Below are 26837 nucleotides of genomic sequence, written 5' to 3'. Positions count from 1 at the left end.
CCCAGATTGGCTCCATCAAATACCAGCATCAAATGCATAGATAAACTGTGTTGAACAATACCTTTTTTTACTGGATTTGAGACAAATTCCATTGCGGTTTGACGACCCCGGCAACATAGGCAGCTTCGCCTCTAAAGAATGAAAAAAAAGTTAAGGTTTGGATAAGAAAGTCAGGAGAGATGAAATGGTAAAGGACTAGAAGGATGTTGCGAGCAATGGCTATTGTAGTGATAGTGCGGGTTGCAAAGCAGCGATGAAGGTGTCCCCTCGAGTATTAGAAGATGGATTGAGTAGATTTGGTAGAATGAGTAGATTCCGCATTGGACCCTGCTGTTCAAACTCAGGTGCCATTTGGTATAGGCTGTGTTTAGTTGCAAATTCTTTCTCTCCAAACTTCACTATTCACCTATCACATCAAATCTTTTGCCTCATGCATAGAGTACTAAATGTAAGTAAATAAAAAAAATAATTGCATAGTTTTGATGTACGTTGCGAGACGAATCTTTTGAGCCTAGTTAACCTATGGTAGGACAATATTTACCACAAACAAACGAAAATTGCTACAGTGTGCTATAGAATCCGATGTGGCCATTTTTACCACTTTTTGCGGATATAAACACAGCCATAGTACCTTATTTTAGCTTCAGCTACACTTATTTCACGTAAATCGAGGTAGTGCAACATGAAGTTGTTTCATAAGCTCATTAACTAGGAATCAGTCGAAGCTATTTTTTTAGCTTCACCGGTTTTTGACTTCACCAGTGAAGCCATTTTGGCAAACCATGTCAAACGTTAATAACCATCTCTCATTTCTCAAACATGGGAGTGAGAACGTTGAAAATTGAAGGTTTAGGCGTGTTACACGGTAAAAGGAATCGGGTGCTCGTAGTCTAAGAGAGGAAGAGGATGAATTAGTCAAACTAAAAACTTTAACCTCAAGCTTCAACTATTTACACATAAAATAAATTAAATACTATTTGCACATAAAATAAATTAAGTCATACTATCTAGATGTGCAACTAGTGTTCTTCTAGTGTGAAAACACTTATCCCAAAAAAAATTATGTAACCTATAATCAATTCTATCAAAATTCTACTCTATGAAAGTAAAAACACACAAAATTGCAATAAGTAAATGCGGAAGCTTAAAGGAGGGATGAGAGAAAACAAACTCTTTGACACGAGGATTTATCCCGTGGTTCGGTTAGCCACAAAGACACACCTACATTCACGTTATTGAAGCACTCATAAAGAGTATTGCTTCTCGGCCACCAAGTCTCTTCCGTGAACTCAATCACGGTCACCTTGGCCCCGGGTTCCACTAAGGAGCTTCACCAAAAAGGGTGGGGGTCTCTACATCCCCCGCACAAAGATGTCGTCGCCGCTCCACACCAAGCCGGAGGGTCGATGACGTTGCCGGCGAGCCACTAAGACTCCAAAAGGCCGGCACACCGAGTACAAGATGTGGTTCTCACCGTCGGATAATCCGATCTCATAGGCAATTTTCAGCCCTTGAAAACATGCTCTCTGCAGAATGCTACTACTCAAAATCCGATGCGCATTCTCGAGGGTCGGACAATCCGAGTGCATTGGCTTGTTTATCCGACCAGGGGTATTCGGATTATCCAAACTCACTGAGTTTTTCCTGTTTCTTTTTCACTGCGACTTGATATCTCTACCGTGAATCGGACACCTCGTCTCGACGGTGTATTGGACATCCCGTCTCAACGGTGCATTGGACATCTCGTCTCGACGATGCATTAGACGTCTCAGATATTGCTTAGGCTCTATCCAAGGGACCTGAAGAATTCTACAAATACGATCTTGCAAACTCCTTAGTCCTATTAATTACGTTGTCACACCATCACCAAAATCACTCGAAATGCTCTAGATGGCCCGTGTTCATGGCGTTGGCGTGTACATAGACGCGCTGCGTTGACGGCCCCAGCACCAGTCGTGCCGTGGACTCGTGGTCGTTATTAGAAGGCACGCGCCGCACGACCAGGGTTAAAAAAACCGTTCGGAACCGGACCGGTTACCGCGGTTACCGGTCTAACCGGCCCGGCCCGGTTCCGGATCCGGGCGGTTAGAAACCGGGCCAAATTCAAATTTTAAATTTGAATTCCAAAAAATGGAAAAATCCCAAAAAATTCTTAAAAATACTTCAAGTTGTGACGAATCTAATGGTGTCAAATTTTTTTAAATATTCATTCATTTAGTATACTTTGCGAGCATTTGAAGTTAAACAAAAAAAAAACGTGCATACAAAAGTATACAAATACAATGTAAAAGTAGTACAAAAAAGAGTTGGAGGGTTCATTTAGGCTAAAACATATTATACAAACATTCATTTAGTATACTTTGCGGGCATTTGAATTTAAACTAAAAAAGAAAAAAATTGAATTTGATCGGTTACCGTTCAAACCGACCGGTTACCACTCAAACCGACCGGTAACCGGTCAAACCGGACCGGTAAACCGGTCTAACCGGCCGGTTAGCCGTTCGAAACCGGTATAACTGCGGGTTTTGAATTCAAATTTGAGTTTAACCGATTTTTAACGGTAACCGGTCAAATCGGACCGGTTAGCCGAACCAGGGTTAACAATTTCGGCGAAATTTCGCTGAAATTTCGGAAAATTTTTCGTTTCCGCTAGTTACCGGGATCCGAAATTTCGGTATTTTTCGGTATATTTCGTTTTCAAATTCAAAATTCAACAAATTTCGACCGAAATTCAACAAAATTCGCCGAAATTTACCGAAATTTCGGAACGGAATTCCGTTTCCGCTAAACACCGGGATTTGACCGGAAAACGAAATGGTTAATCCTGGCCGGAACCGGGCGCCGGCGGTTGGTACTCAACCGTCGGTAAAAAAATCCCTGCTCACGACTCGGTCAAACCTCTCCCTGTCCTTTCCGTATTTGCCCCCGCGCCAGCCTCCAGCCTCCCTGTCCCTGCCAGCTGCCATCCGCCCATCCCGGCGCGCCCCACCGCACGCGCGCGCGACCCGACTCGGTCAAACCTCTCCCTGTCCTTTCCGTATTTGCCCCCGCGCCAGCCTCCAGCCTCCCTGTCCCTGCCAGCTGCCATCCGCCCATCCCGGCGCGCCCCACCGCACGCTCGCGCGGTCGCGCGCGCGTACGCCCGGTCCACGTGCCCGTCGGCGTCCGCACCCCCGCGCTGCGGCGACCTCCGCGGGCGCCACGCCGGCGGGTGGGGGGTTAGGTCCGTGGACACGGTCCATGGGCGAGCGGGCGGCCCGACCTAACACATTCCTTCCTCCTTTCCTTTCACCCTTTCCGGCGGCGGCGGCCCGATGCGACCAAATTCCCCCCATTCTCTCTCTCCTCCCACCTCGTCCGTCCTCGCTCGCGCGATTCCTTTTCCTCTCTCTCGCTTGCCAAAAGCGGAGCAACCAAGGGGAGGAAGGGGGAGCGGGCGAGGGAAAGCGGGTTGGCTCCTTCCCCGTTCCGGATTGATCGCGAGGTTCGGTTTCAACACTCCAATTCTTCTCTGTTCCTGATGAATGCGTTTAGGTAGCCCGAATTTTTTTCCCGCGGTGGTTGCTGAATTGGCGGGATCCGTGGGCGGATTGCTTTGAATCCTGGAGGCCAAGAGGGAGGGTTCGCGCGGTTGCTCGTGGTTATCTCTGGTGCGCCGGCAACGCCGCATCTCTGTGTAGTTCTAATCCTGGTTGGTACCGTGCTGTACAAGAATCTAGATTCTTGTACAGTCGGGGGCGGCTGGACGGACCATGCGAACCGCTGGTGGATTGGTGGAGAAGGGTTAGAGGAGGATGTACGGGACCGTGAAACCACTTTATCAAATGGGAGGAAACGGATTGTGGAGTAATGCGTGACGATGGGTCAATGGCTCAGTGGCCAATAATATGATCGTGAATCGGGAATGAGTCATGCTTAGAGGTCACTGGCCATTTTCCAAAACTGCAGATATGTTTTGCGACTTCATTTAATCCTGTACCATAACAACTATACTGTTTCAAATGCTTCACCTTTGGTATCACCTAGTGCTACGTATTCACCGGTATCAACTTGGAATGCTGGGGCACTATAGGGGTAGTTCGCTTACCTTCTGATCAATTGGGTTAGCCTGTCACATTCATATAATTCTCCACCATAGTGTTCACTGATAAGCCTCCTGATGAACATTCTACTTGTCATATACCACGTCATATACATTTAAAGTAATGATTTGATTTGTATTTATATTCTGTCTGGCCTTATCTATCTTACAATTATGCCTTTATATTTTGTCTCTATATCTCTATACTTAGGCTGATGTGGATTCCAATGTAAACATTGACTAGTGATTAAGAGACTAAACTGAACATGAAGCTTGGATTCTAGATGATAGAATTTGTTTTCTGAGTGAATCTTGGAAAACTGGATAAAAAAATATAGAAGGCTATGCTGGTTAAGTGTGTGATTTCCTCCTTTTGGTTTGCTGAAACAGTGGAATATTTCATTCTTACAGTTAACTGCTGCTTGAGGCCCAGATCCTTTGCAATTTACAGTGAAATAGCATTCATTATTTTTTTTATCTTTTTCACCAATACCTAATGAGAGAAATATTTATCTTCCTTTCTTCTTACAATTAGTTAAGTATTTATCTTTTTCACCAATACTTAACTAATACATATTTAATATTTTGAAGCGGGAAAGACAGTGCAACATGGCATGTTGATCTACTGAAACACTTTGATGCTGAAAAAGCATCCCAACAAGTGTGTGAATGTGATGGGAATGTCTTGTAGATGGTGTCCATGTGAACCTTAAGCTGCTCAACTAGATTTATCCATTTGTCGAATTGTTGAACTAATTGTTGACAAAATTATTATCATGCATGGTCTGCTTGACATGCTTTTTCATACCTAAATGTTGAGAATAGCATTTGACAACCGAACTCTCTTCAGATTTTGTGTCATCACTTTTATTTTCAGGATCAATACCTTATTTAAGCTATAGTTCTATAACATTCTCCCTTTTCTTTTCAGAAATAAATGCGCTATGCAATAGATATCTGAAGCAAGTAAAGATATACCATCTCACTCTGTTATACAGTTTTGTTAGCACACTGATGGCTGAGGTGTTTGCATGACATCCTCTTTGAGCTTATATGGGGTAGGTGCTCTTCACTTATACCTAAGAAATTTATTTTGATCCTATGAGGTAATTACATGATAACTCTTATTTTTACAATGCAAATATGATTATAGGGAACACTTCAATGCCATCTTTTGAGCAATTCCTGCCTCAAAGCATATCTGATGTGTAATTTGTGCAGAGCAGTGGCTGTATTGGTAATTTAAACAAATCTCAGTCACTTCAAGATTCTAAGCTGAAAGGATCTTTAAGAAAGAGGTCCCGGTATTCATCTACTGGAAGCAGAAGGCGATGGCAATCGGGTCAAGATGCAATGGAGAACAATGTTAGCATATCAGTTTCTCTTGAGGGGAATATCTCATCGATTCCGAACTCAATAGTCAACGACTCTAAAATCTCTATGGAAAACGGGATAGATACATCATTTATCAACCATGGTATTATTTTATTTTGAAATTTTTATTTTGAAATCTTAGTATCCCGAGATCTGTTTAATAGTCTATATCTATGTTTGGATGCTCACTACGTAAGTAGATAAAGAAAGGTAGCTTGATAATGAGCTAAATATGTCTTTAGTTGTTTCATCCATTAGACTGTAAAGCATCTTTGATTTGCAGTCTGGTGAAATAAAATAGTTAATTGTGCTTGTACCAACACCAAAGCTGTAACTAAATTGGTTGGCACTTTGAACAAAAACTTTACATACAGGCTTGATTTTCTTTTAATGATGAAAACTGCATGATATAAAGGGGTGTTGTAGTGTCAAGTCATTTTACAGAACATTGCTTCTCATTTTCTTCACTTTTTCCAGAGGAAGGCTTGTGTTAGCTATGAACTTCTGTGTTCTTTTTTTGTGTACCTAATAGCCTAGTCAACGATACCTGTTTTTAGGGGTATGGATGAATAAATAAGATTTGATACTGGAAAATCCTTTGGAGACTGATTATAAATTTTGTTTCTACAGCTGCTATAACATGGGCTGAGATGAGAAGGCAATGGGTTGGACATCAGGCAGAAGTTCCCAAAAAGGCACCTCGGGAGCCAGTAATAAGGTTTCTGTCTGATCCTCTTCCATTGCCTGAATCCATAGATATAGTTAGTCTTATTGGCTTGGGCAGGTATTTGGTAAATTGGCGACTTTAAAGATTCTGTGAAATTTCTAATGATTTTGTGAAATTTCATAACCGCATCTGCAAATTAACTTATTGATCTTCTATAGTTGTTTTGATCAAATTAGAGGTATTGTAGCTAATATCCTAGCTAGTTGATATGATTAGTGCTTGATGTATTTGTTGTGGCAAAAAATACTTAAACCTGCTGTCAGGAACATGTAGCAAATTAACGATGTTAGTTCATACTGAGGAAAGCTTCTAATTGTTGTTTAATGCTAGTTATATAGTTTCTTGATTCATGATAGGCTGCAAGCTATACTTGTAAGAAATCAATTAGATTTCCTAATTGCTGGGTTCAGAATTCCCAAGTCTCAATTCCACTGTCTTTCTCATTGCAGTTGGTGCACAACATATGATGATCTCTTGTCGACAAGCGAACGTTTTCCACAGCCAATCCCACTATCTGTAAGATCCCTGAGTGGAAGCTCCTTTTCATCTGTGGGTCTTGTTTTCAGCTTCTGACTTGCAGAATCCTTGTAGGAGATGGTTGATTTTTTGGTCGACATATGGCATGAAGAAGGGCTCTATGATTAGCTGACCCTTGGCTTTCTTTTAACCTTACTGTTAGAAAATTCATCACCTTTCTCCCCACAAGATGTAATCTCCATAAGAAGCTAGCAACTACGGACTTGTTGCTTAATTAGTTCCAACATTTGGAATTGGAAGACTGAATTGAAAAGGAACTGCAGTTGGGTTGGTATAGTTTCTGATATTTGGACATTAGCTGTCAGCTTTGTCGCTTCTTGCTGAAGGACACACTCGATGGCCTGTCAAACTGAAATGAATGGTTGTTTATATGGATAGAAAGGGGGAAGGGGCTTCTGTAAGACGATCATTGTGATGTTATTGAAGAGTCGATGTTTTGTCAACATTTGTCATCTGCTTTAACGTTCTGCAATATTAGGTTGGTGAAAAAGTTTAGATTTTGGTACTGTAGCACATTTCGCTGTTATTTAACAAATAATGTTCAATTATGAATTAATTAGTCTTAAAAGATTCAGCTTGTGCTAATCAGTTAGACTATGTAATTAATTATTTTTTTCAACTGCATTTAATGCTCTAACTAAATAGGGCCTAACAAAAATTTGATAAAAGAAGGGGGCATACATGCAAATGTACTAATAGAAATAAAAATGACAATTCGCTATGCTGTGCGCTTGTAAGGAGGCTTCTTGGCAGCATCAGTTGAATTGGTTAAATTCTATGGAGTAAAATACCAGTGACGCTACCTGATCTGGATGTGCTTCTCTGAAAAAGAAAAAAAACTTCACACGGATGTTGCCTCTCAACCCCATGTGGCCATGTCTCCATCTACGGTGGAAGCTAAAGATGGTAGTGCTTATGGTTGAATTGTTGAGGTATTATTCGCGAATTTTTTATTGTCAAAAGTCTGTAGCTTTCAAGTGATACTTCAATATATTCCTAGATCTCTTACCACTAAAACCTCACTTTCGTTAATCAGGGGACAAATTTAAGTAGAATATTCATGATATATTGGACTTCTAATGGTCAATTGCTTTCTTAGAATTTGGATGCTTTGGCTTCTCGACTTCGCCGATATACAAAAAACACACACGAAAGAAATGAACAGGGAAGCTGCCTTTGCCGATAGAGGAGCGCGTGTGGTGGAAGCCCTCGAAGGTCGAAAGTCGAAACACGGTCAGAAGCCAGCGCCGATTTACGGTTTCGCCCGCCGACCGGCCACAGCGACGCGCCTCTCGCTCCTCGCTTTCTCCCCTCTCTCTGCCCCGCCCTCTTCTCCGGCGAGGCAATCAGCCCTGCCCGCGTGAAGCACACGCGCCGATCCGGGGAGGGGCATCCGATCCGATCCGTTCCCCCGTGCCCGCGGCGCCGATGGAGAAGGTGCAGAACCTGCTGAAGCCGCGGCCGACGCCGCAGCAGCAGCTGCGCGAGTGGCAGCGCCGCCTCCGCAACGAGTGCCGCGTCCTCGACCGCCAGATCCGAGGTCCTACTCCCCCCGCTTCTCCTTCCTTCCTTCCATTCTCTCTCCCTCCCTCCCTCCCCCCACCGCCCCCCCCCCACCAACACCCACCCACCCACCCACCTTGCCTTACCCCGGGGCCCCGTGGGACGCCCGATCAAATTGGGAGGGAATGGTAAGGGGGGTTTCTCAGATTCGTGGTTGGGTGTTGCTTGGTGCCCGCCCTAGGTTCGCCTCAGAAATTGGCAGCATGGTGACGCGATTTGCCACGCGCTTCCTGCGATCGTTGTGGTTGGTCGCCACGCCCTTGAACCCTTATCCGTAGCGCTGTTGTGGTTTTCACGATCGTTCTGGGACAATATGATTCCGGGCATCATTTGTTCTCTCACTTCTCGTTGCCTTGTTTTCGCAGATGTGCAGAGGGAGGAGAAGAATGTGGAGAAAGCCATCCGGGAGGCTGCCAAGCGCAACGACATGGGATCTGCCAAGGTGTGCCCAGTGTAATCTCGCTGTTTTGTGTAAGCTTTCCTCTGTGGTTAGTTAGTTGTTTGTAGGATGATCGTTGGGCTGCTGAGAGTACCGCAGATATTTAATGTGTATGTACGAGCAATTCAAACACAAACCTAATTAATCTCCTGCCACTAAACCTGCAATATTTTATGAATTGGTATTCAGTTTTTCCTATTAATGTGTATTGAGTGTTAGTTGTCAATAAAAGCAAACTTACAGATTCTTTAATTTCAATTATTTGAGATACATGTTCTGCCTTTTCTCAAGTAGCTTTGCTTTAGGTCTTAGGCTCTTAGCATAGGAATAACGAACATGGTAGCAGGAATGCTTGCACTGAAAGAAAGAAGGCCATAAGCTTTGCGTTTTTTATGATTAATCTCATCTTTGACTCTGCATTATTATGTCAGAAACTCAGAATCATCATCTGATAGTCATTTATCTGTTCTTGATCTTTGATTTGTTAATTACTAGCTAAATGCCCATGCGTTGCTACGGGTAAAACAAAATCCATGTACTCATAATATGACAAGTCATTTTTCTATTTAAATGTAGCTTGTGGTGCTCAATTAAAGATCCAATGCAAACAATAATGTGATTTTTATGCATTGTGTTACAAACTACAATAATGTGATTTTGATGCCCTAAAGCACCAATGCAAGATACCAACTTAGTTACCAACTTAGATCTAAGCTTATGCTGAAGTTCTATAGATTTATCATATTTTAGAGCTATCAGGAAATGCATAGAATTTATGAGTTTGGAGTATAAGGGCAGAAACAGTGGAAAATACTTTAAGTGCACAATAACATGCATCTTATATTAACAAATAATATGAGAGTATGTGGAGGCCTTCACACTTTCTACTGCAGACTCATGAGTCCCAGTAATACCAGCCTCAGCCCTAGCAAGAACTGTAAATTTCATCCACCAGACTACAGTAACAATTCCTTGATGAAAAGTTGCAAGAACTTGCCTCTCTAACTCAGATTCCGCTTCGGCATACTTGTCAGGATTCATGAACTTCAATTGTTCACTGCAGCATGAACACATTAGAAAGTTATTAATATGTAAGGATTCCTATTTGGTTGAGGGCCTTGAATTCGGTATGTTGCAAATGCCTAGGGAATCCTATTTTTCCTGATTAGTTAATATTCTTCAAGACTGGGCAGGAAAAATGTAAATGGAGAATGCAATGTGTTCAGGTTAAGCTCTGTATACTTCCCCTCCTGAACCAAACCAAAATTCTACTGAATGCATTGGCTTTATCCAACATTGTGTCCTGTTAAGAACCTTAGCTAAACTTTCTTCAGATGGTATGAGCATGGAGATTACCCAAGTTCCAATGAATTAAAATCAAGACTGTGTAACTCATAGTGCTATCCAGTTAAACAAATTTGCATGGGCAAGAAGCAAAACTTAGAGGGTCTTAATGTCTAACTTTGACTTTGTTATTCAGCATCATTTGTTTACTACAATTACGTTTTTCGATTGTTAGAAATGATTTATTTTCTGTCCAACAACAATATCATCACTCTTTAGAGATTAAAGAACTTCTTTATTAAAAAAGGGGCCAAGAACTCTCTAGTGTGCAGTATATCTAGTGGCTACAAGTAGGTATCAACTCACCATCCAGAAATACAGTGAGCATCATTAATCACAATAAGAGATATTGGTAGCGCATACCTAAATATTAGCAGAAATTCTTGATTAAAGAATCTTCCAAGGAAAATAGCATCATATCACAAATAGAAAGGGATTAAGCATGGTAATAAAGTTCAGCGGCAACACCACCGCCGCAAAAGGGATATGAAGCGTGCTTGTTTCCAATATATATCGGCACACTATCCATCTTAGATTTAATTTTGATTATTATTTCATGAAAACACACTATTGCATTAAATAGCACTGATAGGCAGGAACCGAGTAGCATCAGGGATATAGTTACCATAATTCAAAATTTCAAACAAAATGGCATAGGATGCTACATTGGTATTCCAAAAACAGGACTCATGTAGATACAATTATATCCCCTGCACACAGTCTTTAGTGCCAACTCATCTCTCCTAAAGAAGTAATGTAACACACTGATCAAAATAAGAATAAGTATGACTAAAAGCAAGAATATATACAGTTTTACCTGACTGCTTGCTAGAACTACCCGGCAAAAATGCAACGAGCTTTCTGCCTTCCTCAGTCGAGTTGATCCACCATCAGGGAAAGCTGTGGGGTCACCACAAATGTCATTCCAGGCAAAATCATAGCAGAAATATAAACAAAAGTATTGCTATCAGACCAGAACACACAATCAATAACTTAAATTTCTCTCCGGACCTAATGGCATAGTGACTTGCCCGCAGCAATAGGCAGCCCAAGCACTATCGATCCCCTGTAGCACAAGCATTCTGTTACTGGGGAGATGCACTAAATTCAGGCAGGAGTGTAATGCTTCATCTTCATACCAGACAAACCCACAGGAGCACCAGGATGTGTTGGTTCTGAACGCCTGTTGACCTTCTGAGCAGATAAGAGATCTGGTGTTAGGTTCAGGCGTGGCCCTTCTGACCTGGTGTTGGGTTCCTGCAGGCGATCTTGGACCCCTCGCCGCAACGCGTCCGCCGGCCGTCCACCTGGTCCGCTCGCCGGATCTGAACACCCGCCAAGCTTCCGAGCAAATGATGAGAGACCTGGCGTTAGGTTTTGGCAGCAGGTGGAGTGGCCCTTCGTGTGGCGTGACTGCTTGGGCCGCGCTCTGCAAGGCAGGGCTCCCGACCCTCCGCACCAATGGGGCGGAGGTGCATCGTAGGAGAGGGCTGCAGAGGCAATTAGCGGACGAGCTCACCGTCCGCTCCGCCGTGGTGCCCATCTGCTCCCTCTCCCATCCCCACCCTCACGATGATTGGCCGGAGGTGCGCGAGAGGGGGCCGCGCCACGGGTCCAAGCACGCAGTGGAGCCGGCAAATGAGAGGGCCGCACCGTGGGGCTGAGATCGTGTGCGTGGCCGTTGAGAGGGGAAGGCGCTGATTCTGTAGATCTGACCGCCACCTCACCGTTGCTCGTTGGGGAAGTACCGGAAGATGTGGTCGCCGACGTGCTTGACCACAAGCTCGAGATAGGCGTCGTCGCGGCAAGGGTTGGCGTGGTAGTACCCGAGTGTCATGAGCCATTCGCCTTGGGCCGCGAAGTGGTCCTCAACAATGGCACGGAGTCGGCGACGGATCTGACGGCCGCGGTGGAGGACGTCGAGGCTCGCGCCCGGCAGCACGGCGGAGTAGGGGGGTGCTGCTCGCGGCATTCGGCGGTAGGGGGGGCGCGGATTGCGAGCGGTGGAGAGGAGGAGGGCTGCGTGCCGGCAGTGCAGCAGTGGAGGGGTCTTAGAAGACGGGCTGCGACCCGGCGCTGTGGCAGAGGAATCAGATAGGAGGGGCAAAGCGGCGGTCGGGCGCGTGAGGGTGAGGCGAGAGCGGTGGTGGCGGCGAGAGCAGAGCTCGAGGATGAGGCCGTAGCGGAGGCTGGGCGCGTGAGGGTGGGGAGAGGTGAGGGAGGTGGAGGGCAGCGGCTCGAGCTGGAAACTGCTCCGCTCGTGAGCGGGGGAGACGTGGCCACGTGGGGCGACGCGAGGGGAAGGGCAGCGGAGGGCAGAGCAACGAAGCGGGGGCGGACGCACGGGGGGGGGGGGGAGCGAACGCATCGGAGTGGTAAATGTCTACTTTGTTCTTTTTAGTTGTAGAGATAAGAAGGAAATGAAAACTACTTTATGAATTGTTGGTTATGTTAGATCACAGGTTTTGCTTATTTTCCGATCCATAAATAATTCACTCGTAATTAGTGGTTGTGGTATATGGTCTTTTTCATTCTTGTTCTCCATGTTTTCAAATCGTCTAGTCGGACCTAGTCGCCTTGGGACCGATCAGACGACTAGTCGCGATTAGTCGTCGATCAGGCCGATTAGTCGAGCCTAGTCGGTCCTAGTCGTCTACCTAGTCGTCCTAGTGTCCCAGGACCGATATGATATATGTACTACATATTACTTAATAAAAAGCAAGCATGAAGGCAACAATGATGGTGGAAGTGTATGTGCGGGAACACTTCCACAGCTCTGTGGCGTCGATCCACATCTGCACATACACATAACACTAAGCAAAGGAGAGAGAAGCTAGAAGAACAGCAAGCAAGAGGGGAAGCGGAGCTCGAGTATGAGCAGACAGTAAAGCAGGGGAGGGGAGAGCACAGAGAAGAAGCATGCCACTTACCGTCGGAGGAAGAGGAGGTCATCTTCAGGTGCTGCTGCTGGTGGCAGCCTTGCAGAACGCCAGCGCCCAAGGCCTGGCGGAGGCGGAGGCAGAGCCAGGAACTTAGGAAGCGGAAGAAAGAGGGTCGCCGGCCGCCGGGTCTTGCCGCGGTAGCAGCAGTAGGCCAGCAGCTGCGCCGGCGGACGTGCAGCAGGCGGCGGCGGTCCATGGGGCGGGGCAGCGCGATTTTGGCGCGGATTTGGCGGGCGGCGGCGGACGGCGCTCGTGGTCTGGAGGAGCGGGCAGACGGTCGTGGTCTGGAGCTGGGAGCTGCTGTGTCTGACTCTATATACCTAAAACCTAATGGGCCGCCTCTCCAGCCCACCACGGCCCAAGCCCACAACGCAAAATAGGCCACCACCGGCTCGTGGTCTGATCGTTTTTCTAGCTGATCGGCGCGACTAATCGCGATTAGACGACGACTAATCGGATGACTAGAAAACTAGTCGCTCCAACCTAATCGGTGCCCCTTATCGAGGTCCATGGACCGATAAGCCCGACTAATCGCGATTAGTCGGACGACTAGATAACATGGCTTGTTCTAAAGAATGTTGTTATTATGAATTATCATTGACAATGTAGGATTTGTGGATTACAATAGCAGATAACAAAGAATCACACTCATACCACTGGAATATAGTCCCTGAATACTCAGAGATTCAAAGTAGTTAGAGGTCGATGAAAAATGGGTGCCAAACAAGAAGAAAATAGGGAAGGTTGCTTGTCTACCAATTTATCATGGTGTGCTGGTTTTTTCCAGTAGAATTAGAGCAAACTACTTTATATTCACCGAAGGAGTTAGAAAATTATTCCCATCAGCAGTGCCGTTATACCAGTTTTCAGGAATATTGTTGTCATCAGTAGAAACATCATTCTGGGGGACAATGGCAAAAGCTAAATTATCCAATGAATGTCACTAGTACATTCAGTTATGTTGCACTCGGCTTATTTGTTACTTGACGGAGACTCATTATCCTGAGCACATGACACATCTCATATGCATGTACCAGCTCTTCTCAGTGTTTCTGCCCTTCACATATAAATGTTTCAAGTTTCAACAGAGATAATACAGTGTCACATTTTCATGGCTGATCTTATCTGTCAGAACAAGACCAACAGTTTAACATGCTGTTGATGTTATGATTTGTTTTTGATGCCAGGCACTTGCTAAGGAACTTGTGCGATCAAGACGTGCTGTTAATCGTCTTTATGAAAACAAGGCCCAGCTGAACTCAGTATCGATGCACCTCGGAGAAATTGTTGGTATAGCCTTTTTTATTTGTTTTTGTGTTTTTTTTGTTGCTTTAGGGTCTTAAATTGTCCACTAAAACTACGCCCTTGAACTTATTGAAGAGTGATTCTGTTAGTTAATTATTTTCAATGGCACACCCTTGTTGGACAATTGATGACTTGATGTAGTATCAAGTATCGATTTCTACAGACGAAAGCATGTTTGTGCACAATTTATCTTTTGGCACTAATACTGGAAAGCATTGAAATGTTTTGCACACCAAAATTTGTATATGGCACTAAAAGTGTCACCCCATTTTTGCCTCTAGGTATCTCATTCCACATTATTTTTAACAGCTCTTTCTGTGATTGCAGCACTTCAGAAAAATCTAATTGCACACTAGTATGTTATTTGAATTTGAGCATGTTCCTCTGTAAGTTTAGTTGGTACAATAGCCAGTGAACATATAAATTTAATTCAGAACCTGTAGTTTAGCAAATCACAGTTGACAACATGATAGTCCGTGTCCCACAATTGCATTTATATGCATTGAACATGTATCCTGTTTCATTCACCTTTATTTTTGTGAAGGGAATAGTGTTCCATGCCTACTATTTCCTTATTTTACAATACATACAATTAATTTTTCTGGGCATTCAAATTTTCAGCAACTGCAAGAACAGTGGGCCATCTGTCCAAGAGTGCTGAAGTGATGAAAATTGTTAATAATCTAATGAAAGCTCCAGAGTTGGCTGCCACTATGCAAGAATTTAGCAAAGAAATGACGAAGGTAATATACATGTAAATTATCAGTAGTTGTGTATGCTGTCCCAAATATAAAGCAATTGCTTCCGTGTTGTGTGCCGGTGTGCCCTGCTCAAAGACTTAAAACCTTTCTGTCAAATCAAAGTACCTTTAAACATCTGCTGACATGTTAGCATTCTGATTTCTGACTCTAGGCTGGTGTGATGGAAGAGATGGTGAATGAAGCTGTTGATTCAGCTTTGGACTCTGAGGACATGGAAGAGGAAATTGAGGAGGAGGTCGACAAGGTTCTTGCTTCGGTAGCAGGGGAGACTGCATCCCAGCTACCAGATGCTGCCAGGACACAGAAGATACAGCAAGCTTCAACAAGCAAGGTTCCAGAAGAGGTAAATGCTTTGCCTTGCAGTTTCTTTACATGTGAGTATCCTGTACATGAACATTGAAATGTGCAGAGGATAAAGGTATTGTATGGAAAATTGCTTTGGAGGAGTTAAATTGTCCTTTGCAGCATTGTAGAGTTAGTTTTGAGGCCAAAATCGAATTAATTACTGTTGCTCTGGTAGTGTTGACCATATGCTACTAAAGTGCTCTTTGTACTAAGGACATGATCTTAGTTATGATGACCTCGGTTTTGCACGTTTTGCAGCGACAAGCTGTTGCTGAGGGTGTTGATGACGACGAGGAAGACCTAGAAGAGATCAGGGCCCGGCTTGCCAAAGTGAGGTCGTAAACCATGCATCCCCGAGGCATCTAACTTCCAGAGTCCATGATCTAGGCAGCCAAACTGTTGTATGTCAAATTGGGTTGATGAATGATGATGGTTGTTTCCCTCTTGACCCCGCAAGGTATTGTTGTACAGTAAGCAATGTGATGTGAACAGCGACTTCTTGTTGCTGATTTGGTCTGAGATTGAAGATTTAGCACAGAAAAAAACTGAATAATGGTTTGTCTACTCTTCAGTATGTCACGTTCTCACGTGTACAGATACCATCGGAAACACAGCAACGAGCTGCCAAGCTTCGGTACCCAGCATTTTGTTCAGAGAGTTGTGATATGCTATTAACTGGCATAATATTCGAGTGAATATATATATATGCTTCTTGACATGGTGACCTCTGCGAAGTTGGTGTATTTGATTTTCGGCTGGTGACTTGTCTCTGATTCTGGAGGATGAGGGATCTTGGTGAATTCTTGTGTGCGTGTGCTATGCCATCTCCATGCGAGTTACAATCAAATCCAGCTTCAACCTGATGCATTAAACTTCGCCGATAGAGGGAGGGAGAAATTTTTATTCGTCATAGGAGCGAGAGCCCTCCACGTTAATTGTACAAAATGGGGTGTAAGGTCAGTCTCTGTGGGAGTTTCACAAACACAGTTTCCTAGACTGGGAACTAGGTAATTGTGCCGGATGAGTTTCATGGTGATGAAATTCTCCTCACATTCTATGAAATCCCATCATTCTCTCTCCTTACCATGTCAGCAAAAGTGATGATATTTAATGTCATGAAATCCTCCATGAAACTCCCATTGAGACTGGCCTAAAGGGGGAAGATAAGATTTTCACGATTTTTACAATAACATGCCTATTACAAAATGACACTCTTTACCCCTCTTTCAGTGCTTAGATGACTGCAGATGACTTGTATCATTGTATGCATGCCTGCAGCAGATGAAGGCCATTACTTTCAAATACATTCAGGGAATATCAGTTGTCAGCTATTGCAAGTGCAGACCCAGATCTGAAACAGACTGGTGTATTTGCAGTCGTTTCCAGTAGAACACAAATTGAAATAGTTAAGCAATCTGTGAATTTGCACGAAACCTCCTAAAATGATAGCAATTGGAAAAGGTTATCAGTGAATATGTACGCAAAAACCTAACTCGTCTGTACAATTAGCCTTCATGTGATTTTGTGAAGCTTTTATGACTTGTGAATGACGAGGGAGATCAAAGAGCACGTCTCGATGGGTTGCATAGTTCCGCACGAAAAAAAAAAGTTTTATCCCATTGCGAAAAAAAATCTCGAGGTTCCGGTGGCATCTGGGAGCACGCTTCGCTTCTCCTGCTTTGTGCCACTTGGGCCATACGGGGCACACGTGTGCCGGGCAGTGTCTCACCGCCAACCCTCACTGACAGGTGGGCTCTAGAAAAATCTAGCGTAGTTGTTGACTGTTCTAGCTCTAACCTCCGAAGTCCTCTTCTTTCCCCAACTCTGAAGGGTACGCCGATACGCCACCGAACGACCACCCATGGAGCCCGCCGGTAGGAGCCCCGCGCTCGTGCTCCTCGGCCTCCTCCTGCTCGCCGTCTCCGCCGCCCGCGGCTCGCCGGATGGCGGGAGCGTCCTCCGCCTCCCGTCCTCCGCGCCGCGGCACCTGGCCCCGCGCTTCCCCCGCTCCACGGCCGTCGACCTGATCCGCGCCCTCAACCTCCACCCCGCCGACGCCTCCCCGCGTCCCGTCCCCGCCGACGGCGCCCCCGCCCCCGCGGGGACCCTCGTCGAGAGGCCCATCCGCCTCGCGGCCCTCGCGGGCGAGGGCTCGTCGGTGGAGGACCTCGGCCACCACGCCGGGTACTACCGCCTCCCCAACACCCACGACGCCAGGTGAGCTCCCCCTGTCTCTCTCTACTCCCTCGCTCATGGCGCGCTTTGGTTATTCGCACACCGACCATGTCGCTCGCTCGCTCGCTCGCGCCGGATCGCGCTGTGCTGTGCAGGATGTTCTACTTCTTCTTCGAGTCGAGGGGGCACAAGGACGACCCCGTGGTGATCTGGCTCACGGGCGGGCCCGGGTGCAGCAGCGAGCTCGCGCTCTTCTACGAGAATGGACCCTTCCACATAGCGGACAACTTGTCGCTCGTCTGGAATGACTTTGGCTGGGACAAGGTACATATCCTACTGTTCCTGCTCTTAGTGATCTACTGATCTAGTAGTGGGACAACTTTCTATTATGTTTTTTCAGGGTCTGTGACTTCCAGATGTGTTCCTGTAACATAGATAAGCTTCTGTTCTGTCTTTCACAGGCATCCAACCTTATCTATGTTGACCAGCCCACTGGAACTGGTTTCAGCTACAGCTCGGACTCACGGGACACTCGCCACAACGAAGCTGCCATCAGCAATGATTTATATGACTTCCTGCAGGTAGACTATCCTTTTTTTGAACATGACGCATTCAGTTATATGTGGAAGTCGAATTTCGCGGTGTGGTGTGGCCTGAGTCAAGGGGAACATTCATGTTGCATATCATTCATGATCCGCACAAGGCTGAGTTGCCATCCTTTCTAAGTTATATGGCTGCATATTATAAAGTAGCCAATTTCTAGTAGGATGTCCGTGACATGAATTACAACAGTACCTTCAGTTGTGCTATGTTCCTAAACCAAAAATAGATTAGAGTTTTTGTTAATAAGGCATAGAGTTTATATAGGCTACAGTGTTAATCGTTAACTTTAGCATTAGCCTAGAAAGAAATGTGTCTTTTTGCATTTATCATGAATTTGGTTTCGTGCTTCTAACCATGTGATACTGGCAGGCCTTTTTCGCTGAGCACCCAGAGTATGCTAAAAATGATTTCTTCATAACCGGGGAATCATATGCTGGCCATTACATTCCTGCCTTTGCAAGTCGTGTGTACCGAGGAAACAATAACAATGAGGGCATTCACATTAATCTGAAGGTTTTATTCTTTCTCTCTTTCTCAAAGTATATATGCTATTTTTTTGTTAAATACATTATTGTCATGGTTTAATCCTCACTTTATATGATTTTTAGGGTTTTGCGATTGGCAACGGGCTAACAGATCCAGCAATACAGTACAAGGCATACCCTGATTATGCATTGGATATGGGTTTGATCACAAAATCACAGTTTAACAGGATCAATAAAATAGTTCCAACTTGTGAATTTGCTGTCAAGCTTTGTGGTAAGTCCTGCTTTGAGTGTGTAAATCTCTGCTAGTATTGGTAAATTTTGCCTCTTGGGTCTTGGCCTTGCAGCAATACCAGCAATCTTCAATGTTTCTTCAGCAATTAGTTCATTGCATCGTTGCATATTAACTCGTTGGTGCTAATTGGTTCTTTTCAAAGAAAAGCTTCCACAGCATCCCTGGTGCCATGCACTATGACTGTATGAGTTGATGAAACTTAATCCTTTCTTCTTTTGCAGGTACCTCTGGCACTGTATCCTGCCTTGCCGCTTACTTCGTTTGTAATACAATTTTCAGTGCCATCAGGATAATCATAGGGAATAAAAATGTAGGGTGCAAAACACATGCTGTATTTTTCAATCCCATATTTTGGAACCTTCTAATCAGTGTTCATCTTGTCTTCGCAGTACTATGACATCAGGAAACCATGTGTTGGAAGCCTGTGCTATGATTTCTCAAATTTGGAGAAATTCCTGAACAAAAAATCTGTTAGAGAGAGCCTTGGAGTTGGAGACATAGAGTTCGTTTCATGCAGCACAAGTGTCTATGAGGCCATGCTATTAGATTGGATGAGGAACCTTGAAGTTGGAATCCCTGAACTCCTTGAGAATGACATCAAAGTGTTGATTTACGCTGGAGAGTATGATCTCATATGCAACTGGCTCGGTGAGTACCTTGCAACTTACTATAAACATTCGTGATGCTATGTTTTCCATATCGTACAACACTGAATCTCACTCGACACAGATAATGATGAATTCACTATAATCTTTTGCCATCTGAGATTTGTGAATTGCTCCATAACTATTAGGTTTTATTCAAGTTCTTTACAAGAAAAATAGTAGCAGGAGTATGTGTTATATATATTAAATCTTTGTTTGGTTGGTAGTATGAAAATTTGCGGTGGAAGCATAGATTTGGAACTTGCTGCAGCTCATTTAACTAAGGCATAATTTAGTATGAACTTTCCTAATCTCAGAGAAGGATAACACTGCACACTACTTTCAATTATTTTTTTGGGGGGTACATAATGATGCAAGTTGCGAATGGATAATAATATAGGAAGACAACGCTGCTGAAGAATTGTTCTTTCATTTGTCATTATTGTGGTTTTTACTATTGTATCCTTGCTTCACCGGATGCGTACATAATCTTATCCTGATCTGGGCAGGGAACTCGAGATGGGTAAACTCTATGGAATGGTCTGGAAAGGAAGCTTTTGTCTCATCGTCTGATAAGCCCTTCACTGTCGATGGAAAAGAAGCCGGCGTTCTAAAGAGCCATGGTCCTTTGAGTTTCTTGAAGGTGAGATATATATACTATGCACAGAGTGCAGCTTTCTTTATATGACCAGCAATCTTTATTGGTAAACAGAAGTAGTCACACAGTAATTGGTGGTAGAGGCAAGAGATATATGCCTATATTCACAATTTTTCATGGAAATCATTAAGAAAAATGCAAGAAACTTTGTATCTGCAGTGAGAGCTAAAGTTGATGGCTTATTGGATGTCAGAGTCATTGCCTTAGTGATGTGCGCTCGCTTTGAAAACTTACTAAACGTGGTTTGTGTAACAGGTGCATGATTCTGGTCACATGGTACCGATGGATCAACCGAAGGCTGCTCTGGAGATGCTGAAGAGGTGGACTTCCGGAAACCTTTCGGGCACGTCTTCAGTCTCCCAGAAGTTTAATTTCGATATGTGACCAACAAGATCCTTCGTGGTGTGCAACTTGGTGCTGCAATGCTGCCCAGCACTAGTCTCCTCAGACTACCTTATGTAATTTTCTGTGTACTCCAGGATTATCCTCAGCTCTGACAAGCTTATCTTGCGACCGTACAGATGTTATTTGCCTTGTACGGGCGCCCCGAATGCTGATGAGACGTGGTCTTACAACTCGATTAGCATGTAATAAAATTTTCAGAGAATTGTGGCAAGGCATGTACGGAGACTTGCCCTGAGAAGCATCTTTTCTGATGACATCTGTCCTGAGAATTATCTTTTGTGATGGCCTGCGGGAAAGCGCTAACAATAAAATTTTATAACTTGCGTCCAACTACTGGTTGAAAGGAGGCCCAAGGTTCAATCAAAAATCTTTGTTTTTGCCAATTTATAAAAGGCTTTTGAAGAAATTTCATGACTTCCTGTGAAAATTTGGTGGAAATTTTTGAACAAATATCCCCAGGACTTTCATGCTTTGGTCAGAGGCGATGCTCTTTGTATCGTACTCTCGACCTCTACTGTGTTCCTCAGTTTCTTGCTTCAGTCATGCTTTATGTGAAGTCATCCTTAGAAGAACTTTCATGGCTTTCTGTGAAAATTTGGTGGAAAATTTTGAACATATATCCCCAGGAACGTAAATATAACACTGAATACAAGCTTTCCACGGCCTGATGAGGACTTAGGGAGATGAATATCAAAAGATCCCAATCCCCAAATAAGGAGAATCGAAGTGGAATGTCATAATGGTTCATAGGCTTTCTGTATTTTCCTCGCAGCTAGCATCTTTATAGTCTTATAAGCAAAAACCATGCATGGCAAACAAATACTATCCATCAACGATTCAACGGCAGCTTACGCAGACACAAGCTAAGTACAGTTGTATGAACTATATCAAGTCATGGTACACCGCTAAGTGCTAAAAGCAACATCACAGAAATATCCATGCATAGCAAGACTGTATTCTGCCTATTGTTCTCCTCATAAAACAAGTTACCAACAAGTTCGTATACCAGTGCCTTTTGCTCGGAGCCTCGGACGAAGAGAACAAAAACTTTCTGTTGTCTCTCTTGCTTGTTGCTTAATCTTTTTTCTTTTGTTTCTTCGGAGTGGCCTTCTGGTACAGTAGTATCTGACCCAAGAGTGTGCCGTTCATGACGATGCCAATTGCAGAGCCCATGATCACTTTCCAAGAGTTAAGGGTCACCAAGTATACTGACGACAGTATAATATTTTAGGAGCTATATTGGGACATGTGGCTACCAAGTCAAAACTTTAACCATGAGGATATTGACCTAATATGGTTTGGGCAAGTAGTATTCTATCAAGTTCATGATTCTATTAATTACCTACATAATGGCAGTTGGGCGCATCTAGAACTAGAATGCCACATGATAACAGTGAACAAAATCCATCAGTATGTTGTAATGAACCATAATTAGAATCAAGGATACCACTTAAGGGAGTCTTCTCCTGGATGCTGGTAAAAACTCTTACTGCAAGACAAGCGATATCAGAGATTAGTGAGCTTGCGCTATCATCGGGGAAAGAAATGATCAATTAAGAATGTGATTATCTGAGTCATGTTAAATATTTACAATTCAGTATACAAACTCCACACGTGTTAAATGCTAGACTGTTTAACTTAATACGCTGTTGCGAAACAGTAATATTAGCAAACAAGCCAAGCCAGAAGTTAAAAATATAATGGCTTATATTTAACATGTACTTAAACTTACCAATAGAACCAGCAAAGTTCATGAAACAGGTAAGAAAGCTGAGCTCGCCAGTGCCCTTATTCTGCAAAGTATGGACAAGACAACAGCTATTTCATATTTGAAATAATCACTTCACATGAACCAAGTTCTGAAATAGTGCTCCAATAAAGTGCCAGAAAACATCTAATTCAAGTAACTCAGGTCCAAAATACTGCAACTTGGCAATAAAAGCCTACGCAACTCAAGCAGATTACTGTCCAAGATAGAGAAAGCACAAATGACAAGTGTTGGTTGAATCACTCTTTACAAGCTAACACTCATAAATTTTTCACAATATGCTCATTGATAGTAGAGTTCATTAATGCAGCTAGGTTCCCAAACATGTGTATATTCCATACTGCACTCAAATATACAAGCTGATATCTATTGCTCTAAAAGATATATAAATTGCGTAATAAGGTGTGACAAAAATGTAACAACGCACCGTAAAATTCTTCCATATCTGTGGAACTCTAGCAAAAAAGAAGATAGCATGCTGTGAAGCCTACACATAATAATAGACAATAAGTAAGTCAATAGGTCAAGTATATACACCTAGATCACGTGCAACACATCAAACATTACTCACAACTTACATAAAGGACTTCAAAAAGAGCAGGATCAATTTTTCCAGCCAAAACAGTTGGAGCCAGTCCACAATATCTAAGTGACCGCTGTTTAGGGAAAGCAGGTTCAACATTGTAATCAGACAAAATATTAATGAAGTTTGGTGATTCTTCATTAAACTTCTCGAAGGGACTTGGCACATCTTTTGCCAGCAGAGAAGTTAAGTTAAATAAACACCAGCAAAATTAAGGATACAATAAAGCTTTCATCCATGTTTTGGTTCCCATTGGCGGGGAGTAATAGTAAATGATTGCAACCAAGATAATTGCTGCATATCAGATATAAACATCAGTCAAGAAAACCAGCAAAGACAACTACAGCTGCTTTAACAATAGAAAAGGAAAGCTTACCTTGGATTAACAGAAAAGCTAGCTCTCCATAAGCTGAAAAGGGAAGTCCTTTATGAATACAATATGCCAAAGCAATCGTGTAGCCAACGACCTCAAGCTCAAAGGATGCTACACTAAGTCCTCTAACACTTCCATGCTTCAAAATTTTCAGTATCTGCAGCAGGAGATATTTGTAATTATGGTGGAAACTCAAAATGAGAAGGTAATGAATCCCAAAGTACAAGTAAGATTCTGAGAACATGATCAATAGGTAAATCTTGGGACGAATTATGTCTTTTTTCTATTATGAATTTAAACAAGTATCCTAACTTAATAAAAAGCTATGTGTGATCTTGGATTAACTTCTTCCTAATTCTTAACAGTAAATGAACTCTGTCGCTAAGAGAGGCAAGAGTCTCCAGGTTTATTATCCCTAATCCAAGTGCCAGTCCATGCAGGTAACAAATTACCTGCTTCACCATTCCTTCCACAGCTTTTGCAACCCATAATTATGTGCCACTACAAAAAGCCAATAGGCATATACCAGACGCTCCTCCACTCAAACATCTGAGATAGTTGCAAACTACCCCCCTTCTTAACCTTCTTATTGTCAATTACCACATTACACACTCATGGCATGGTTGCCCCAAGATTCGGACATTGCAAGGGTCGATGTAACACAGAAAAGTGCAGCAAAAATCATGAAAACCGAGCCCTATAACAAAGAAGGAAACCACATGCATCATTGTTTTTTAATTCCTTTCCCGATGTTGGAACAATAGTACCCAAGGCAAATAACGCTACCCAATACCACATCATACAAAATTTGCACACATATCTAGGTAGAAGGTAAAGGAGCAATCTCCTCCGCAACTGTCAAATTATTAATTCTTAGGTTTGTCGAAGTTCTTAATTGTTATTGATAATTAATATAACACTAGATGAAAGCACCTGAGGGAGCTTGGCTATGGTGGATGCAGCAATGATGGAATACCCGAGGAACTTAGACAAGAAAGACAGCAGGATGTTTGCATCCAAAGGAAACGATAGGAAGCACCACATGTTCATGCCCATCATATCCAGCTGCATCCCGGAGGCTAGCTTTTTCCCTTCGCTCATCTCTGAGGCCTTCAAATTTTGGGGATCCGGCAGTGACTGGATTCTATTTGCAGGCATTTGTGGGGTGCGAACATTCAAGGATGAAGGTTCCCTTGATAGTTTGAAGAAGGTCGATGTGAGGCTTTTAGAGGATATTATTTGGTGGACTGACTGGGCCTGCAATGTGGCAACGGTGATTCCAGAGCAGAGCACAGGGACTGATGAGATCATGTTCGCCGATCAATGTCTCGACTTGAGGCCAGAACTGAGAAGTTCGAATTACTGATGTTTCTGAGAAGGGGAAGCTCTAGAGAGAGGAAGTAAATGAAAGAGTTTATGCTCTGCACTCAAGCACCAGAAAGTATCACGCCAATCCACCACCATCCCAAAAAAGAACAAAGAATTCCGGCGGCTACCCCCTTGATTTCCCGGCTCTTTTACCGCGCCGCGCCAAGCTCACAGCAAAGCTACCAAAAGCGGGCCCTTTATGCAAAGTTCTGCACGCGATGCTCACGCAAAGAGCCTGAGATTTGAGATCCCCTCTCACACCATCCAGGCGAGCTCCCCGACAGATCGAAACACATACAGGCACTCATATCTTGACGCACAGAAGAACCTTTAACCAGTGGCAACAGGAAGGTGGGGGAACCTGGGGGAGCTTGACGGTGGTGGATGCGGCGACGATGGCGTAGCCGAGCAGCTTGGAGATGAGCGGGAGGAGGCAGCCCTTGTCGGGGATCTTGGCGTCGCTCAGCGCCGCGAGGACGCACCCGAAGTTCATGCCCAGGATCTCCAGCTCCATCGCCACCATGGCCGCTCTCCTCCCGTCGAGGTGGCGCAGGTTTGCCGCGGCGTCGACGGTGGAGACGACGACGAACTGCGAAGAAGCCCACACGCCACGCGAACCGGCGCGGATTTTTTTAGCGAGCTGGGCCGCGTACAGCGATGAGATGCGCGTTGTTGATGGGCCGACGCAAGGAATCAATCGGACCTTTTTCATTTTTATATTAAAAAAAAACAAAATTCAAAAATATATGTCGAATAGGAAAATTTTAAAAAATGGGTGCCTGTCGCCCCCCTAATGGGCGACAGGACCTAAATGTAAAAAAATTTACATTTAGGTCCTGGCGCCCAGAGCGCATTAAACAGTGAACTTGTAAAATCGATATAAAATCGGAAAAATACAAACTCAACTGTTATGAATTCTATGAAACAAGATCTACAATTTTTGTTATATAAAGTTTTTCATTTGATCAATGTATCTAAATCAAGAAAATTAGTTCTTGTACCTAGAAAAATCTGAAATAATTCATTTGGTCTAGTTTTTCTTATCTAAAATTTACCAAACTTTTTTTATAGCTCTTAGGAAATAAAATAATAATACTGTAAAAGTTATGGCTTCTAATACTCAGTATAGCAGTATGGATAAATAACCCATTTAAACTAGACATATTGCAAGATCTAATTTAAAAACTTATTATAGAAATGTTTTCTGGGCCTACCAATTTTGTACAAGCCTATGCTCACCATATGCAACACTCTGGCCAAAGAATACATGCATCCAAAGGATGGATCTTGAGATTTAAATAAAAGTGTATTAAACTGGTATTTAAAATAGAGCAAGATACATTGATCAAATGAAAAACTTTATGTAACAAAAGTTGTAGATCTTGTTTCATAGAATCCAGAACAGTTGTGTTTGTATTTTGTTGATTTTCCTACAATTTTATATCGAATTTAAAAGTTCACTGTTTAACGAGCCCTGGGCGCTAGGACCTAAATGTAATTTTTTTTACATTTAGGTCCTGTCGCCCATCCAGTGGGCGACAGGCACCCTGTCTCCCATTACAGCCACCCATTTTTAAAAATTTCCCTATTCGGCATATATTTTTGAAATTTTGCTTTTTTTTAATATAAAAATAAAAAAGGCGCGAATCAATCGATATTCGTACTGCGGGCCTAGAGAATTCTAAAGCGGTTTCTGTTTTGGGGTGCAAGTTGGGCAGTAACTCTGCTTCCGCTAGAGTGGTCACAGATCATCATGATACTAGTGGTCCATTCATAATCCAACTTAGTTTCTATATTTTTAGCTCAGAACTGTATAAAATTAGAGTATGATTCTTTTAGAATTCAACCCTTAGATTATCTAAATCAAATTTCAAAGCACTTTACCACCTTTAGAGCATCTCCAAGAGGTTATGTATAATTCTAGCTAAAAGTAGAGAGTTTGGAGCTAGGTAAAAATTATAAAGGTCTCAAAACTGAAAGCTAATCCAACAGATTCTCTAAATTAGATTTTCCATATAGTGCTATATTAGTGGGCCCTACATGTCAGTGTCACGTTTATCTT

General features: G+C 43.4%; 4 protein-coding genes and 1 long non-coding RNA gene across 8 annotated transcripts; 3 read left to right on the top strand and 2 right to left on the bottom strand.

The window, feature by feature from the left end:
- The first annotated feature begins 3265 nt into the window (after nucleotides 1-3265).
- On the top strand, nucleotides 3266-7164 carry LOC120658442. Of its 3 annotated transcripts, none has more exons than XM_039936723.1 (6): nucleotides 3266-3484; nucleotides 5013-5139; nucleotides 5308-5558; nucleotides 6086-6173; nucleotides 6632-6698; nucleotides 6774-7164. In XM_039936723.1, exons 2-6 carry the CDS (start codon nucleotides 5135-5137, stop codon nucleotides 6825-6827), a joined length of 465 nt encoding a protein of 154 aa, XP_039792657.1. In that variant the 5' UTR covers nucleotides 3266-3484; nucleotides 5013-5134; the 3' UTR covers nucleotides 6828-7164. The 3 variants fall into 3 exon arrangements, with proteins under 3 accessions (XP_039792657.1, XP_039792656.1, XP_039792658.1); XM_039936722.1 differs by having other exon boundaries at nucleotides 3267-3484; nucleotides 5303-5558; XM_039936724.1 differs by lacking the exon at nucleotides 3266-3484 and having other exon boundaries at nucleotides 5235-5558.
- Nucleotides 7165-7888: 724 nt separating this feature from the next.
- On the top strand, nucleotides 7889-16136 carry LOC120658417 (vacuolar protein sorting-associated protein 24 homolog 1-like). Of its 2 annotated transcripts, none has more exons than XM_039936694.1 (6): nucleotides 7889-8259; nucleotides 8648-8724; nucleotides 14195-14297; nucleotides 14934-15055; nucleotides 15225-15416; nucleotides 15677-16136. In XM_039936694.1, exons 1-6 carry the CDS (start codon nucleotides 8148-8150, stop codon nucleotides 15758-15760), a joined length of 690 nt encoding a protein of 229 aa, XP_039792628.1. In that variant the 5' UTR covers nucleotides 7889-8147; the 3' UTR covers nucleotides 15761-16136. The 2 variants fall into 2 exon arrangements, with proteins under 2 accessions (XP_039792628.1, XP_039792629.1); XM_039936695.1 differs by lacking the exon at nucleotides 7889-8259 and adding an exon at nucleotides 8508-8526 and having other exon boundaries at nucleotides 15677-16059.
- On the bottom strand, nucleotides 9196-11190 carry LOC120658477. Its single transcript, XR_005668689.1, has 3 exons — nucleotides 10883-11190; nucleotides 10372-10428; nucleotides 9196-9778 (listed from the first exon to the last, which is right to left on the bottom strand). It is a non-coding gene; the product is annotated as an uncharacterized LOC120658477 (long non-coding RNA).
- Nucleotides 16137-17205: 1069 nt separating the features above from the next.
- LOC120658329 (serine carboxypeptidase-like) lies at nucleotides 17206-20939 on the top strand. Its single transcript, XM_039936590.1, has 9 exons — nucleotides 17206-17635; nucleotides 17749-17917; nucleotides 18055-18174; nucleotides 18566-18709; nucleotides 18805-18955; nucleotides 19198-19286; nucleotides 19366-19624; nucleotides 20130-20263; nucleotides 20534-20939. Exons 1-9 carry the CDS (start codon nucleotides 17280-17282, stop codon nucleotides 20660-20662), a joined length of 1551 nt encoding a protein of 516 aa, XP_039792524.1. The 5' UTR covers nucleotides 17206-17279; the 3' UTR covers nucleotides 20663-20939.
- Nucleotides 20940-21415: 476 nt separating this feature from the next.
- LOC120658413 (mannose-P-dolichol utilization defect 1 protein homolog 2-like) lies at nucleotides 21416-25412 on the bottom strand. Its single transcript, XM_039936690.1, has 8 exons — nucleotides 25137-25412; nucleotides 23411-23564; nucleotides 23256-23328; nucleotides 23030-23096; nucleotides 22879-22938; nucleotides 22416-22476; nucleotides 22131-22172; nucleotides 21416-21861 (listed from the first exon to the last, which is right to left on the bottom strand). The coding sequence occupies exons 1-8, from the start codon at nucleotides 25296-25298 to the stop codon at nucleotides 21758-21760; spliced, it is 723 nt and encodes a 240-aa protein (XP_039792624.1). The 5' UTR covers nucleotides 25299-25412; the 3' UTR covers nucleotides 21416-21757.
- Nucleotides 25413-26837: the final 1425 nt, after the last annotated feature.

This window comes from Panicum virgatum, chromosome 2N (assembly GCF_016808335.1).
Source record: "Panicum virgatum strain AP13 chromosome 2N, P.virgatum_v5, whole genome shotgun sequence".
In the NCBI taxonomy this organism is placed as follows: Eukaryota; Viridiplantae; Streptophyta; class Magnoliopsida; order Poales; family Poaceae; genus Panicum; species Panicum virgatum.
This window is presented reverse-complemented; position numbering and strand designations above follow the sequence as displayed.